The following is a 17,372-nucleotide window of genomic DNA, read 5'->3' on the forward strand; positions in this document are numbered from 1 at the left end:
CAAACCCACGTCCATTGAGTCAGTGATGCCATCCAACCATCTCATCCTCTGTCGTCCCCTTCTTCTCCTGCCCTCAATCTTTCCCAGCATCAGGGTCTTTTCAAATGAGTCAGCTCTTTGCATCAGGTGGCCAAAGTACTGGAGTTTCAGCTTCAACATCAGTCCCTCCAATGAACACCCAGGACCAATCTCCTTTAGGATGGACTGGTTGGATCTCCTTGCAGTCCAAGGGACTCTCAAGAGTCTTCTCCAACACCACAGTTCAAAAGGATCAATTTTTTGGCACTCATCTTTCTTTATAGTCCAACTCTCACATCCGTACATGACCATTGGAAAAACCATAGACTTGACTAGATAAACCTCTGTTGACAAAGTAATGTCTCTGTTTTTCAATATGCTGTCTAGGTTGGTCATAACTTTCCTTCCAAGGAGTAAGCGTCTTTTAATTTCATGGCTGCAATCACCATCTGCAGTGATTTTGGGAGCCCAGAAAAATAAAGTCAACCACTGTTTCCACTGTTTCCCCATCTATTTCCCATGAAGTGATGGGACCAGATGCCATGATCTTAGTTTTCTGAATGTTGAGCTTTAAGCCAACTTTTTCACTCTCCTCTTTCACTTTCATCAAGAGGCTCTTTAGTTCCTCTTCACTTTCTGCCATAAGGGTGGTGTCATCTGCATATCTGAGGTTATTGATATTTCTCCCAGCAATCTTGATTCCAGCTTGTGCTTCTTCCAGCCCAGCATTTCTCATGATGTACTCTGCATATAAGTTAAATAAGCAAGGTGACAATATACAGCCTTGACGTACTCCTTTTCCTATTTGGAACCAGTCTGTTGTTCCATGTCCAGTTCTAACTGTTGCTTCCTGACCTGCATACAGGTTTCTCAAGAGGCAGGTCTGGTGGTCTGGTATTCCCATCTCTTTCAGAATTTTCCACAGTTTATTGTGATCCACACAGTCGAAGGCTTTGGCATAGTAAGCCAATAAAGCAGAAATAGATATTTTTCTGTAACTCTCTTGCTTTTTACGATGATCCAGTGGATGTTGGCAATTTGATCTCTGGTTCCTCTGCCTTTTCTAAAACCAGTTTGAACATCTGGAAGTTCACAGTTCACATACTGTTGAAGCCTGGCTTGGAGAATTTTGAGCATTACTTTACTAGCGTGTGAGATGAGTGCAATTGTGCAGTAGTTTGAGCATTCTTTGGCATTGCCTTTCTTAGGGATTGGAATGAAAATTGACCCTTTCCAGTCCTGTGGCCACTGCTGAGTTTTCCAAATTAGATGGCATATTGAGTGCAGCACTTTCACAGCATCATCTTTCAGGATTTGAAATAGCTCAACTGGAATTCCATCACCTCCACTAGCTTTGTTTGTAGTGATGCTTCCTAAGGCTCACTTGACTTCACATTCCAGAATGTCTGGCTTTAGGTGAGTGATCACACCATTGTGATTATCTGGGTCGTGAAGATCTTTTTTTGTACAGTTCTGTGTATTCTTGCCACTTCTTCTTAATATCTTCTGCTTCTGTTAGGTCCATACCATGTCTGTCCTTTATCCAGCCCATTTTGCATGAAATGTTCCCTTGGTATCTAATTTTCTTGAAGAGATCTCTAGTCTTTCCCATTCTATTGTTTTCCTCTATTTCTTTGCACTGATCACTGAGGAAGGCTTTCTTATCTCTCCTTGCTATTCTCTGGAACTCTGCATTCAAATGGGTATATCTTTCCTTTTCTCCTTTGCTTTTCGCTTTCTTCTTTTCAGAGCTATTTGTAAGGCCTTCTCAGACAGCCATTTTCCTTTTTTGCATTTCTTTTTTTTGGGATGGTCTTGATTCCTATTTCCTGTACAATGTCATGAACATTGAATACTTTTATGTAATTTGAGCACTTGATAGATACCTGAAGGTTATGATAGACATAGTAGATAGATATTTCAGCATTTATAACAGAGACTATACAAAGAGTGGAAAGAACAATGAAAAAAAAAAAGCTTATTTCTCAATGTACCACTACAATGCCATCTCTTTGCTAATGGAGTTCTGGGTAGAATGTCTCATTAAAATCCTTAGATAATCTACAAACCTCATTTTGTTCAATACATGCAATCACTAGCCCTTCAGTCATGTGCTTTTTTGTGTTTTTTTTTTCACTGTGAATAGAAAAGCAGAGCAATTTGGGCTTCATCTCCTTTTTCTTTTCTTTACCTATTTTGTTGGAGAACAGCTAATGATGGTGCCTTTTGAACAAATCAAAGAGCTGCCTTATCCACAAAGAAGAATCTCAAAACCATAAAAATTGAGCTACCTGTATTACTTACAATAAAAATACATAAAACATTTTACAGACCTAAGAATTTGATGGACTTGCTTGTAAAGCTGATAATTATCATGATTAATTCAGAGACATAAGAAAATAATTTAATAAAATAATCTGGCTAAGGAAAATTCTACTTTACCTGATCAATGACAGTGTGGATCACAATAAACTGTGGAAAATTCTGAAACAGATGGGAATATCAGACCACCTGACCTGCCTCTTGAGAAATTTGTATGCAGGTCAGGAAGCAACAGTTAGAACTGGACATGGAACAAGAGACTGGTTCCAAATCAGGAAAGGAGTACGTCAGGCTGTACATTGTCACCCTGCTTATTTAACTTATATACAGGGTACATCATGTGAAACTGTCAGTCAAGTAATGGAATATTTTCTGCTAATTTAGTAATGGGTTAAAGTCAGGGTGTGGAACCTATTAATATTTATCAGGTGGAAAGGGATGGCACACTATTTTCCTCTGCAATAGTGGTATATAGCTCTTTTCAAGCTCAAATAATCAAAATGACATTGAACTGCTTCTAGTCAGTGAAAGTCACTCAGTCATGTCCGACTCTTTGCAACCCCATGGACTATACAGTCTGTGGAATTCTCCAGGCCAGAATACTGGAGTGGGTAGCCTTTCTCTTCTCCAGGGGATCTTCCCAAGCCCAGGGATTGAACCCAGGTCTCCCACATTGCAGGCGGATTCTTTACCAGCTGAGCTACAAGGGACTCAAAGCATGAATAAATCAGCTCCAAGAATAACTTCCTTCTCAAGTTTCTCTATCAGGGAAGGAAGATCTTTCTTATAAGCTTTCATACTTCTGGGCTGGCATTCAGGGCTACATCCAAATCAAGCAGCAAATTCTCTGGTCCAAGTCTAGTTTTTATGACTTACAGAAAGGAATATAAGATAATCAATTTTTAGATTCATCCCATCCTCCATGCGTCCTGGAGTTGATCAAAATCAGATCCCATGGCCATGTGGGGGGCAGTTAAAATAGAATGTTTGATGCTTTTTGTACAACTTTGGCTCCTGAATAGCTGAGAAGTATCTAAAATGAGGGGTGCTAACCTGTCATACAAAGAGAGAGTGATCTGTGAATTTAAATGGGGAAAAGATTTCCACCATTATGCCCACTGACTCTTAATAGCAATTGAAATCAAATCACAGTAGTATTAGCTGTACATCTTTACATCACATTTCACTTCTTGCACATATATTTAGCTATTATTTATTTTCACTGCTACTTTTAAAGTGTGGTAGTTATCTCTACCAGTAGGTGTTACTATGCATCGTGTTAATGAAGTATATGTTTTAATATACCACAAGTTTCAAATATTGTGATACAGTACTCTACTAGACTATTACTTTCCTCTGTGCTATGGACTGAACTGTATCACCCTTAAATTCTATGTTGAAGTCTTAACTCTCAAAATGATTGTGTTTGGAGATAGGGCATGCGTGCATGCTCAGTCACCTCAGTCATGTCCAACTCTTTGCGACCCTATGGACTATAGCCCACCAGGCTCCTCTGTCCATGGGATTCTCCAGGCAAGAATACTGGAGTGGGTTGCCATGCCCTCCTCCAGGGGACTTCCTGACCCAGGATCAAACCCATGTCTCCTGTGTCTCCTGCATTGCAGGTGGATTCTTAACCACTGAGCCACCAGGGAAGCCCAGATAGGGCATATTGTAAGGTAAATTAAGGTTAAATGAGGCCATAAGGATGGGGCTCTAATAAGAAAGAACTAGCATCCTTATTAGAAGAGAGACCAGTGAGCTCACCCTCTCTCTCCACGTGTGCACGAAGAAGAGGTCATGTGAGCACACAGTGAGTTAAGCCAAAAGAAGAGGCCTCAGAGTGAAATTTAACTTGCTGGCACCTTGGACTTTCCAGTCTCCAGGACGATGAAAAATAAATTTCTGTTGTTTAAGCCACCCATTCTGTGGTGTTTTGTTATGGTAGCCCAGGGAGATTAAGGCATTCTGTAATCCTTGTTATTTATTTTATGTGTTTGTAAAAACACTATTTTTTGAAATAGAATAGGCTTCATCAGACTGCCAAAGAGCATGAAAACGTTAAAACCAGGTATGAAATCCCAATCTAGAGCGAGAGGATCACGGCAGGTTGTTACTCTTAGTATATATGTCTGGCTTTTGAGTCACCCCACTCTCCTTCAGACTTGGCGAAGTCTGTTACTAATTATTCAGTGTAGTAGAATGAAATATTTTAAAAATCATGGCTTTCCAAACCCCAGCTTTTGGGGGGGATTTTTGGGCCAGAATCAGGACTCAGAAAGATATCTCTACCGGGACCTATTTCATTCGGATTGGCTACTCTGGGCCTAACTCTTCTAGGAACAAGGACGAATGATGAAACCCCTAAGTTCACAGAGTACATGGTCTGCCATGCAAAGTACTCTATAAGAAATGAGTACAAAGTAGAATGGTAAACACTTCAACACCTCTTCAACTTGAGCTCACACTTTCCTATGCTAACCCCGTAGTCCATATTTATAACCAAATGCCTTGTAAGTCTGGGCTTCCCTGGTGGTTTCCCCTCACCTGACTGTCCCCTACTCCCCCAAAGCTTCTGCTATTCCCTCTTCCCATGATCCCTCTACACTTGTAGGAGAGTTCTCCCCTTGTTCCAGATTCTGGCCATCAGATCGTATTATTATTTCAGATCCCAATCTGTACATGATAAAGGAGAACATGGTGTATGCATGGGAAAAGTTACCAGGACCTCATTTTTCTCCAACAGTGTCTTCTCTTCCATATAAATCACAAAAATATCTACACAGTGATACTCCTTGCCAATCAGCTCATAGAACACATGCACACACACGTGTGTGTGTGTGTATGTATTATTTTCTCAGTATAACACATACTACTGAATGCACTCAAGATTTTTTTTTCTTCTTCTCTACTTGATGGCTGGCAACCTTAGGGCCAGATCTGTGACTTATTTATCCCAATACTTCTCCAGTACTAAGAAAAATGCTTCAGGTGCCACTTAGTAAAAATCTATTGAGTGATAAATAATTCAACGCTTCTAGAAAAAATAGCAAGTCATATCACTGAAGGAAATTATTTACAAAGTGCTCCTTTCTGAGCACTGCTGATCTATCTATCACTCAATTTTAGTGTGACTAAAATCAGTCTCCTGTCCTGATTCTTTCTGATAATTCTTGGGATTTAATTAGAATAAAAATTTCTTAACTGCTCTTACTTGTGCTCATGGATCATGTTCCCATAAAGCAAAATATGTGATGAATATAGTTTCCGCATGCATGTGCTTTCAAATGTATTGTTTTATATGTATGCATTGCTTAAGAGTAGTTTACGGAAACATTTTTAAAAAATTTTTAACAGGAAATCATTTTTTTAACGCCACCTGAAAGATAATTTCAGTACTTCATGTCTCATTTGAGAAGAGATTATTTATCATGTGGGGAGACATTAACTGAAGTGGCTCTGAAGAAGAGCATCCATTAGTATGTGCTAGGTCATGCTATAGTTAACAACCTCACATCTCAGTGGATTAACACAACAGTTTACTTCTTGCTCACAATACATGTCCATTCTAGGTGGAGAGGATACACTCAGAGTTCCTTGGTGAAGGAGGCCTCCATTCCTAAATGTGCCTCTCTAATAATTGTAGCAGGGAATGGGGACAGGAAATATTACTCACTGGGTCTTAAAGCTACCACTTGAAAAAACAGTCAGCACTTCTCATATGCCATTTATGTGTTCATGCAGAGTTTTAACATTAGTGGGGAAGTGCAGTGTGTGCACTAAAATAGGAAAAACAAGAATATTTATAAGAACTAAGGGAAAAAAATCCAGTTAGCTTATGGAGATTTTAAAACACTTTTTTTGTTCTCTTAACATATGTAACATATATAACATAAGAGAATAAAAAAGTGTTTTAAAAAATCTCCATAAGCTAATTGGATGATTAGACCTAGAGACCAGGCCACAGAGCAAGCCATCAGGACCCCAGAAGGAGCTACAGCAATGCTTCTAATAAATCTGTTCTGAATTGTCAGAGGAGCAGACTCTTTGATGAATTTGAGACGATTTGATCACAACTCAATGTATGAATTAGCAGCTCAGCTGTCCATATCAGTGCTGAAATGACATACCAACGACCAGCCCTTTTCCTTGAGAAATTGTGTGTCTTTAGCCTTTGTAAGTCTCACCCTTGCTTTTGGTCTGGGAGACAGTCTTGACAGAGATGCACAGGAGTAAATATGCAGTATTTTAAACTAGCAGCTCTAATTTTTTCTTTGAGAGCTAATCTGCCAAAGCCTGACTACGCTTGCTCTCCCTGACCTAGTGCTCAATGTCACTGCATCCTTATGTTTCTTTTCTCACAGGAAGCTTTGAAATATGAATTAAGACAGTACAGTGTTATAAATACAAATGGAAGAGTCTATATGGGAAACAATGATCAATAAAGTTTGAGACTGTGGTAGACAAACTTCTTAAGTGATACTTCAGGCTGAGCTGGAATTGTTTTGGATGAGTATTTCCAAAGTTTCCTTCCTTTTCAAAATTGAATTATAAATGCTTTCATACTTGTTCAGTTTTGCTTTTGATTTGAGAAGCATAACATAAAAAAAAGATATCTTTACCTTAAGCTTGAGAATCTATGGCTTCAATAATTCTGGAATGTTAGGTTTAACTAAAACCATTTCAGAACACTGTATGAAAAAGTCATGGTAAAATTGGGATACAGAATTTCCAAACTGTGTTCCAAATTATGAAGGTGGACTCACTTTTGCTTTTCATTAAAAGGATCTAACTTTGAGTTACTTCTGCTCACAGATATCTATAGCATTTCTTAGAGAACTGGCTCTAGTTTAATTAGAATCCTATAAATACTTCAAAAAACAAAGATCATGGCATCCAGCCCCATCACTTCATGGCAAATAGATGTGGAAACAATGGAAATAGTGTCCTGTTTTTATCTCCTGGGCTCCAAAATCACTGCAGATGGTGACTGCAGCCATGAAATTAAAAGACACTTGCTCCTTGGAAGAAAAGTTATGACAAACCTAGACAGCATATTAAAAAGCAGAGACATTACTTTGCCAACAAAGGTCCATCTAGTCAAAGCTATGGTTTTTCCAGTAGTCATGTATGGATGTGAGAGTTTGGACCATAAAGAAAGCTGAGTGCCAAAGAATTGATGCTTTTGAACTGTGGCATTGGAGAAGACTCTTGAGAGTCCTTTGGACTGCAAGGAGATCCAACCAGTCCATCCTAAAGGAAATCAGTCCTGAATATTCATTGGAAGGACTGATGCTGAAGCTGAAGCTTCAATACTTTGGCCACCTGATGCAAAGAACTGACTCATTTGAAAAGACCCTTATGCTGGGAAAGATTGAAGGCAGGAGAAGGGGACGACAGAGGATAAGATGGTTGGATGGCATCATCGACTCTACAGACATGACTTTGAGCAAGCTCCGGGAGATGGTGAAAGATAGGGAAGCCTGGCGTGCTGCAGTCCATAGGGTCGCAAAGAGTTGGACACGACTGAGTGACTGAAATGAACTGAACTGATATTATTCACAATTAATGTGAATAAATTGTTTCAAAGCCATTCAGGCAAAATCTGTGACCACAAAGCAACTTCTTGATCAAGAAACAATGGATTGAAAAAAATTTCAGGAGGAGAACTGTTTACTGAAGTTTTTTAAGCATTTAAAAGTAGCATTTCATGCTACAAAGAAATTAACATAAATGCCTATAATACATTCCTATGATATTTATAATGCTGCCTTAGAGATCAATGCATTAATTCATATTTTATCATTCACTAAATAAAATTTCCCCTGGAGAAGGAAATGACAACCCATTCCAATGTTCTTCCCTGGGAAATCCCATAGACAGAGAAGTCTGGCAAGCTACAGTACATGGGGTCACAAAGAGTTGTATAGAACTGGGCAACTAAAACAACAACAAAGCAAAATGAGAAAGGATGACTTTGAATGCCTTAGTTAAGTTATGAAATTAACATCCAACAAAACAAATTGTCAGACAAAAATGTTTTCTCCTTATCAATTTTTCTCACAGAATATAAACCAATGGAAAAAAATCAAATATTTTATAATAAATGCAATGCTTATGATCTTCCAAAATGATTGGCTGTAATACAATTCACTTTGGAAAACACACTATTCATTTTAATCTGAGTAAGATCTGCACAATCATTTTAATGGTTCTGATGACTTTATGACTGGAATTCCTATGATATCAACATTGCCAAATCCTTGCCAGTTGGAATGTTTTTGCATCTAAAAGGATGACACTGATGCTGCCAAGCACTACACAGAGACAATGGTATAAAATAAACTAACACCACCATAGTAAAGGTCAACATATACATGCAGTTCTATAATAGAAACCTGCATTTTTTTTTTGTCTGGCTTTCTTCAACCTTTATAACATTGTTTTATTCTACTTCACTTCAAATAGTTATCCTATAGTTTAAAGCCGATGAGACATATAAGGCAATCTAACTTTAAAAATATCTGCTTCTCTACTGAGAAGTCAAAGTTCCTTTCTAAACTAAATACAGACTTTATAACATGAATCAAATAAGCTTAAATACAGTCAATCTTCACGAGCCACCTATCCCAAACTTGCAGATTCATCTTCTCACTAAAACTGATTTAGAACCCCAAAGTCAATACTCTTGGTACTTTTCCAACTGTTCGTGGGCATGTGTAGAGTGGTGGAAAATTCCAGCTGAGGTCAGACAAGGTGACACTGGGCTTTTTTGTTTCTGCTCTCCAGCTTAGATGAGCAGAGGATGGAGACAGTGGGGCGCAGTACAGAAGTACAGAAGAGCAAGCTGCTCTAGCTCTGAGGTAGGAGGACAGGGTTTAAAACCCTCTCTGGCACCTGTCAGTGGGACTGCCTCAGGCAAGTCATTTAACACTTCTGAACTTTATTTTCTCCGTGTAAAATAAGGAAAGTAGAATCTACCAGGTTGGGTTGTTTTTAGGATTTATAATTACAATGTATATGGTTATATATATTTCTCCTCAGAGGAACAGTGCAATACTCACTTACTGTTTGTGGCAATTTTATATACCATAAATACCATGAATAATGGGAATCTATTGTATTTAATAAAGTGCACATGTATTCAATTTTCATGTCCATACACCTAGTAATACATAAAGAGAATAACAGTGTGAATAATATAAATAATATATAAAATATAATATAAATATTTCAAGTAAATGGAAACTACTATGTAATTATGTAACAAATTTACTTGAAGGCTAATTTCTCAAATTTTTTCCCTGAGATAATCCAGCGCATATACAGAAATTTACCCGTGGTTCAAGAAGTCAACAGATTCTTCAACTTCAGTTAATTGGGATGGCAAAGAGATAAATGTTGAGGATTCCACCAGAATGACACTAAAATACATGAAAAAAGGATTATGACTCAGATGACCACAAAACATTCTTCCTGTAAATCATTTCCATCTATCATAAAATATAATTAGAATCAGAATAAGTTACAGTTCAAACAGTTCATGTGCTCTCATTCAGTAACTCAAAACATGTTAGAAATAAAAGATGTTGAATGGAAATAGGTAAAAAAATGATATTTTTATATGTAAAGTTAACACTGAATTCTCATAAGAAGGAAACTTAAGAGCAAAAATGACCAACCAAATTATACTCCAAAAAGAAAGAGGAAATTATTCATTGACCATAATACACTGTCAGAGTTATACATATTTAATAATTTCCAATCTGGACTTCCCAGGTGGCTCAGTGGTAAAGAATCTGCCTGTCAATGCAGGAGATGTGGGTTTGGTTCCAGGGTCAGGAAGATGCCCTGAAGAGGGAATGGCAACCCACTCCAGTATTCTTGCTTGGGAAATCCCTTGGACAGAGGAGCCTGGTGGGCTACAGTTCATGGTCACAAAAGAGTTGAACACAACTTAGCAACTAGACAACAACAAAAATCTTATGCCTAGAAAAGAGAAATATTTCTCTTAGGAGTGGACACAAAATTTGGGTACCTAGTAAAATCAATGCGCTGATAATTATGCCATCATCTGGAATCAAACAGAAATTCAGTCCTTCCTATATAAAAAAGGTCATTCCTTCAAGAAACAGTTATGGAGACCCCATTACATGTTAGGTGTAGGACTAGGTACTGGAAAGTACAAACATGAATATGCTATCTTCCAAGCCTTAGGTTAAATAGATGGGGAAACAATGGAAACAGTGAGAGACTTTATTTTGGGGGGCTCCAAAATCACTGCAGATGGTGACTGCAGCCATGAAATTAAAAGACTCTTGCTCTTTGGAAGAAAAGCTATGACCAACCTAGACAGCATATTAAAAAGCAGAGACATTACTTTGCCAACAAAGGTCTGTTTAGTCAAGGCTATGGTTTTTCCAGTAGTCATGTATGCATGTGAGAGTTGGACTACAAAGAAAGCTAAGCGCAGAAGACTTAAAGGTTTTGAATTGTGGTGTTGGAGAAGACTCTTGAGAGTCCCTTGGACTGCAAGGAGATCAAACCAGTCAATTCTAAAGGAGATCAGTCCTGAATATTCATTGGAAGGACTGATGTTGAAGCTGAAACTCCAATACTTTGGCCACCTGATGTGAAGAACTGACTCAACTGAAAAGACCCTGATGCTGGGAAAGACTGAAGGCAGGAGGAGAAGGGGATGACAGAGGATGAGATGGTTGGATGGCATCACCAACACAATGGACATGAGTTTGAGTAGGCTCTGGGAGCTGGTGATGGACAGGGAGACCTGGCATGCTGCAATCCATGGGGTCGCAAAGAGTCAGACACGACTAAGTGACTGAACTGACTGAAGCCTTAGGTTGCCCACAGTGTAGTAGAGGATAGTGTGGAAATGACACCCTAGTGGCAGGGTAAAGATTTCATGAAGAATCATGTCAGGAATGCCTAATTCCTCTTGCAGAGTTGAACTGAATCTGTACAATATTGTTAAGAACAGATTTATCTAAACTTAATTTGTTAAGAGAAATCTTTTTTATTATGTAACAGTTATTAAGATCTCACAATACTTGCTTGATAGTGGAAAATAAATCAGTAATAAAATCAATCAAATGTTTTAGTCTAAAAATACACACACATTCATGAACATGCATACACAAACTAAAATGCAATACATTTATATATCTTAATGTTTGAATGTTGGTATCAGTTTTTGTCTTTTTGGTTTAACTTGTTATTTCTGATGCCTTCATATAAGGGTTGTAAAGGATTTTATAAATATTAAATACTAAAAAGTTTTAAATAAGACAAAATTAACTGTAAAAAAATGCAAACTATGAATGATGAAAGTTATGTATCAAACTGGAAGAACTGCTTATATAAATTTACAGTTAAGCAAATGTAGGAATAAATCCTCTCCAGAGAGCAATTTATATTTAAAGTCATGCACTAAATTCTCATCTAAATTTCATAAAATTATGAGGCAGAGAACATTTATAACGTTTCTTTATATTTCTGTAAATCCACGGTGAATCACTGGGCAATTTATTTTGGGAATAATTTGTTCTGGCTAAAAAACAATCACAAGCGTAATAGTATTTGACACACAAATAAAAAGACTAAACCAACATAATAAATATTAGGTTTCTCACATACTAAACATGTACCATTTTGAGATAAAATAGCATATTCTGTACGCTTGTGTTTAAAAAGTCCCTGCTTAATTACAATGAACATACTTTCCTCAAAATAGATATATTAACTTTAAAAATGAAATATAAACTGCCATTAACACAGAAAAAGATCCTGTCTGATTACTGCAGTTTCTAAATCAGTGGTCCTAACATTTCAACGTGCATTATTATCATCTGGAGTGCTTGTTCAAAATGCAGATTCCCAAGCTTCTATTTGTATGAATTCTGAGTTCGTAAGTCTGGCATGGGCTCCATTGAACTCTTCAGATGTTTTTTAAATAGCCTGTCTATGGGTTAAACTCTGATCACTCTTGAATTATACCAGCACTGCTTTAACATGAATGTGCAAATAAATACTCTGGAGATGTTGTTCAATGCAGATTCTGATTCAACTGCATTAGAGTGGGCCTGAGATTCTGGTTTTCTAATAAGCTCCCAGGTGATGGTGATTTTGTTGACTCAGCGATCACATTGTGAGAAGGACAAGATCAATTAAAACAAAAAACATATTTTAAATAACAAAAACAGGCCACTAGGAAAACAAAAGCAGGGAATGGTTTAGAATGACCATTTTCACACCTATATAAAACCAATAAAAACACTGGGAAAAGTTGTCCAAATTAACTTTCTCAGAATTGCAGCTAACTAAAGAAAAGCTTTATGGATGTCATGTATGGATGTGAGAGTTGGACTGTGAAGAAAGCTGAGTGCAGAAAAATTGATGCTTTTGAACTGTGGTGTTGGAGAAGACTCTTGAGAGTCCCTTGGATGGCAAGGAGATCCAACCAGTCCATCCTAAAGATCAGTCCTGGGTGTTCATTGGAAGGACTGATGCTGAAGCTGAAACTCCAATACTTTGGCCACCTCACGCAGAGTTGACTCATTGGAAAAGACCCTGATGCTGGGAGGGATTGGGGGCAGGAGGAGAAGGGGACAACAGAGGATGAGATGGCTGGATGGCATCACCGACTCGATGGACATGAGTTTGAATAAACTCTGGGAGTTGGTGATGGACAGGGAGGCCTGGTGAGGTCGCAAAGAGTCGGACATGACTTAGTGACTGAACTGAACTGAACTGAAAGAAAAGCTTGCAACAATCTTAATGGTGTTTACACAAGAAAAGATTCCAGGGACTTCCCTGGTGGTCCAGTGCATAAGAATCCACCTGCTAATGCAAAAGACACAGATTCAATCCTTGGTCCTTAAAGATCCCACATATCAGGGAACAAGTAAGCCTGAGAGCCACAACTACTGAGCCTACATGCTTCAACTACTAAAGCCTGTGTGCCTAGAGCCTGTGCTCAACAAGAGAAGCCACCACAATGAGAAGCCTGTGCACTGCAACTAGAGAGTAGCCTCCACTTGCTGCAAGTAGAAAGCACACACATGAGCACATGCAGTAATGAAGACAAAGCAAAAAAAAAAAAAAAGCTTCCAAACCTTGGTAAGAAGAGTAGAGTTTGCAGCCTTGTAATTTTTATGTTGTAACTCCCCTCCTCTTCTCCATAGCTCTGCAGTAGCCTTGAAAACTAACTGCCTTGCAACCAAGGTAGACATACAAAATGTTCAGGCTTGCTGCCACAGGTAGGAATAGACTGAGGTTGGAGCTCTTCAAAAAGAAGTCCCATCCCTGATCATTGTTACTGTGCAACCTGTCTCAAAGCTCCCTAGAAGAACTCAATATGCACGGTGTTGCTTTAATCTAAGCAACTGACTCAAAGGAAAATAACTATTGCTAGGATGTTTGTTGAAAACAATCAGTAACAATTATGCCCGAGGTTACCATAGCAATTGGATCAAGTAAGGGCCTGAGAAAACATAAAAGGAAGATCTGGAGACAAGATGCCCATAGGAGAAATTGCAATCATTCAGTAGAGTCCCAAAATATGTCAAGGACCTTCAATCCCACTTACAGAGATACCTGTTGTTCAGTCACTAAGTCATGTCCACTCTTTGCGACTCCCAGACTGCAACACGTCAGGCTTCCCTGTCCTTCACTGTCTCTGGGAGTTTGCTCAAAATTATATCCACTGAGTTGGTGATGCCATCTCAACTTGTTACCCCCTTGTCCTCTTGTCCTCAATCTTTCCTAGCATCATGGTCTTTTCCAATGAGTCAGCTCTTCTCATCAGATGGCCAAAGTACTGGAGCTTCAGCTTCAGCATCAGTCCTTCCAATGAATATTCAGGGTTGATTTCCTTTAGGATTGACTGGTTTGATCTCCTTGCTGTCCAAGGGACTCTCAAGAGTCTTCTCTGGCACCACAATTCAAAAGCATCAATTCTTCAGCACTCAGCCTTCTTTACGGTTCAACTCTCACATCTATACATGACTACTGGAAAAACTATAGCTTTGACTATACAGACCTTTGTCAGCAAACTGATGTCTCAGCTTTTTAATATGCTGTCTAGGTTTGTCATAGCTTTCCTTCTAAGGAGCAAGCATCTTTTAATTTTGTGGCTGCAGTCACTGTCCACAGTGATTTTGGAGCCCAAGAAAATAAAATCTGTCACTGTTTCCAATTTTCCCCCATCTATTTGCCATGAAGTGATGGGACTGGATGCCATGATCTTAGTTTTTTTAATGTTGAGTTTTAAGCCAGCTTTTTGACTTTCCTCTTTCACCCTCATCAAGAGGCTCTTTAGTTCTTCTTCACTTTTTGCCCTCAGAGAGATATCATCTGCATATCTGAAGTTGAAGATGTTACTCCCAGCAATCTTGATTGCAGCTGATTCATCCAGCCTGGCATATAAGTGAAATAAACAAGGTGACACTAAACAGCCTTGACGTACTCCTTTCCCAATTTGGAACCAGTCCATTGTTCCATGTCCAGTTCTAACTCTTGCTTCTTGACCTGCATACAGATTCTCAGGAGCCAGGTAAGGTGGTCTGGTATTCCCATCTCTTTCAGAATTCTCCACAGTTGTTTTGCCATTCTCTTCTCTAGTGACAGAGACAATTACGTCTCCCCAAGTAAAAAATATCACTATATAGAAATTATACAAAAGAACTAATTGTAAATTCTGGACTTAGAAAGTACAATACTTGAAGTAAAAAGCAGTAGAGGGACTCAGCTGCAGGTTTGAGGTGACAGAAGGACTAGTACACTTGAAGATAGGTCAAGTAGAATGATTACTTTTAAACAATGGAAAGAAAAAAGAATGAAGGAAAATTAACAGATCCTCAGAGAACCATGGGACACCATCAAACAGCCAAACTTAAGCCTAATCAGAATACCAAAACACGAGAGAAAAAAAAAAGAGGCAGACAGAAAATGTGAAGAAATAAATGATGAAAACTTTCAAAATTTGATAAAAATATTAATTTACACATCTAAGAAGTACAAAATATTCTGTGCAGGATAAATTCAAGGGGATCCATAACTGGACAATAAGAGTCAAGTCATTGAGAGGCCAAGACACAGTAAGAAGCAGAAGACAACTGACTCGACACCTATGCTGCTCCTCAATAAGATTAAGAATTGAATTCCCATTTAAAACTTAAAGAACAAAATGCAATGGGATGATGTATACAGCATGCTGAACGATTATCAATAAGGTATACTAAATACAGAAAAACTATCCTTCAGATATTAAGGAGAAATTAAAATATTACCAAGAAAAAAAATGAAAGAATTCATTGCTAACAGACCTATCCTACAAAAAATACTACCAGAATTCCCTTAGGTTAAAGTAAAAGGATATTAGAAATGAACTGTAAACCACATGATGAAATAAAAAGCATACATTAAGTTAACTACACAGGCAACTCTATAAAACCAATTATAAATGTACTTTACTTGCAATGTACTCTTTTTGTTGTCCTTTCTGATTTAAAATAAAACAGTGTCAGACAATAAATATAAAACTGTTTTATGGGCTTATGACCTGTAAAGATGTAATGAGTATAACAATAATAGCACCAACAAGAGGCTAGGAAAAGGAGATACACTGAAGTAAAATTTCTAAGTTACAGCAAAATTAAGTTGGTGTCAATATGAACTAGACTGTTTAAATTAAGATGATAATTATAATCTTCAGGATGACTATGGAGAAAAATTTTAGAAAACATATAGTAAAAGAAATGAAATTTTTAAAAGCACACTAAACTGTACTGTGTCAGAGATTATATTAAGTGTAATGGGATTAACACTCTAGTCAAAAGGCAGAGATGGACAAAACGGAAAAAAAAATAGACTAGAGAAAAGACAAACATTGGTTCAAAGTCACAACCAGATTGGGAACAAAAGAAGTAGAATAAAATATCATGTAAACAGTAACAAAAAGAGAATTGGAGTGGCTATACTAGTAACAGACAAAATCAAACTTAGAGCAAACACTGCTCTCAGCACGACAGCAAGAGAGCTCCAAGGATCACTTTCCAGCAAAATGAGTTCAAATATAAAAACTAACTATTTAAACTCTCTGGAAATGATATTAAAGGCATACAGCCAATTAAAAAAAAAACCAACAAACTATTCAATAGTAATTACTAAATTCAGGAAGAGAAGATGTAGGACTTCCCTACATGGTAAAGAAGTCCAGCAGTCCAGTGGTAAAGAAGCTACCTGCTAATGCAGGGGACAAGAGTTCAATCCCTTGTCCAGGAAGATTCCACATGCCTCTGGGCAACTAAGCCCCTGCATCACAACTACTGAAGCTGACATGCCCTAGAGCCCATGCTCTGCAACAAGAGGAGCCACTGCGATAAGACCCCACATACCACAACAAGACAGCAGCCCCCACTCACTGCAACTAGAGAAAGCCCACACACAGCAGCGAAGACCCAGCACAGCCAAAAATAATAAATCAGTCAACAAAAAAGAGAAGATGTAGTCTGTGGCATTTGAACCAAGACTACTCACTTCTTCTTTCTTCCCCACCCAATTAAGAAAGAAACTACTCCAGACTAGTACAGCTAGGAACAGAGGACACATTAGTTTCCTAGCTCCCAGGGGGAGAACCATCTTTCTGAGAGATGTATGACATCAACATTTCTCATCCTGCCCCAAGTACATGTTGCTGAGGCTATGTTCAGGCAAATGCAGCTGAGAAGAGCCGAGGGGCTTCCTTCTTCCACCCAGTATCCAATCATGGACCACAAGCTCGGCGTGGGTGTGAAATCACCATTGCCCTAGCTTACAAAGTGGTGGTTCTATGCTGGGAGAAGCAAACCAGTAAGACCTGAAACTACTTCCCCCCGTCCACCTAGCATTCAGGTCCTAATATGGGGGTGTTACTTCAAGAAAAGCTTACCATTGTCCCCCTTTCTACCAACACAGTCATGGCTCAGAAATTTTTCCTAGAGGGAGAAGCTGACCTTAAGACATATAGCTCTTAA

General features: G+C 38.3%; 1 protein-coding gene across 1 annotated transcript in view; it reads right to left on the reverse strand.

Annotated features, from left to right (window-relative positions):
* CFAP47 (cilia and flagella associated protein 47) overlaps positions 1-17,372 on the reverse strand; it is a 491,580-nt gene that overhangs the window by 241,344 nt on the left and 232,864 nt on the right. The window contains exon 40 of the mRNA XM_020881679.2: positions 9,678-9,764. Within this exon, the coding sequence (XP_020737338.2) occupies positions 9,678-9,764 (87 nt within the window). The remainder of the gene's footprint in view (positions 1-9,677; positions 9,765-17,372) is intronic.

The sequence above is a fragment of the Odocoileus virginianus genome, unplaced genomic scaffold, assembly GCF_023699985.2.
Source record: "Odocoileus virginianus isolate 20LAN1187 ecotype Illinois unplaced genomic scaffold, Ovbor_1.2 Unplaced_Scaffold_10, whole genome shotgun sequence".
Classification (NCBI taxonomy): domain Eukaryota; kingdom Metazoa; phylum Chordata; class Mammalia; order Artiodactyla; family Cervidae; genus Odocoileus; species Odocoileus virginianus.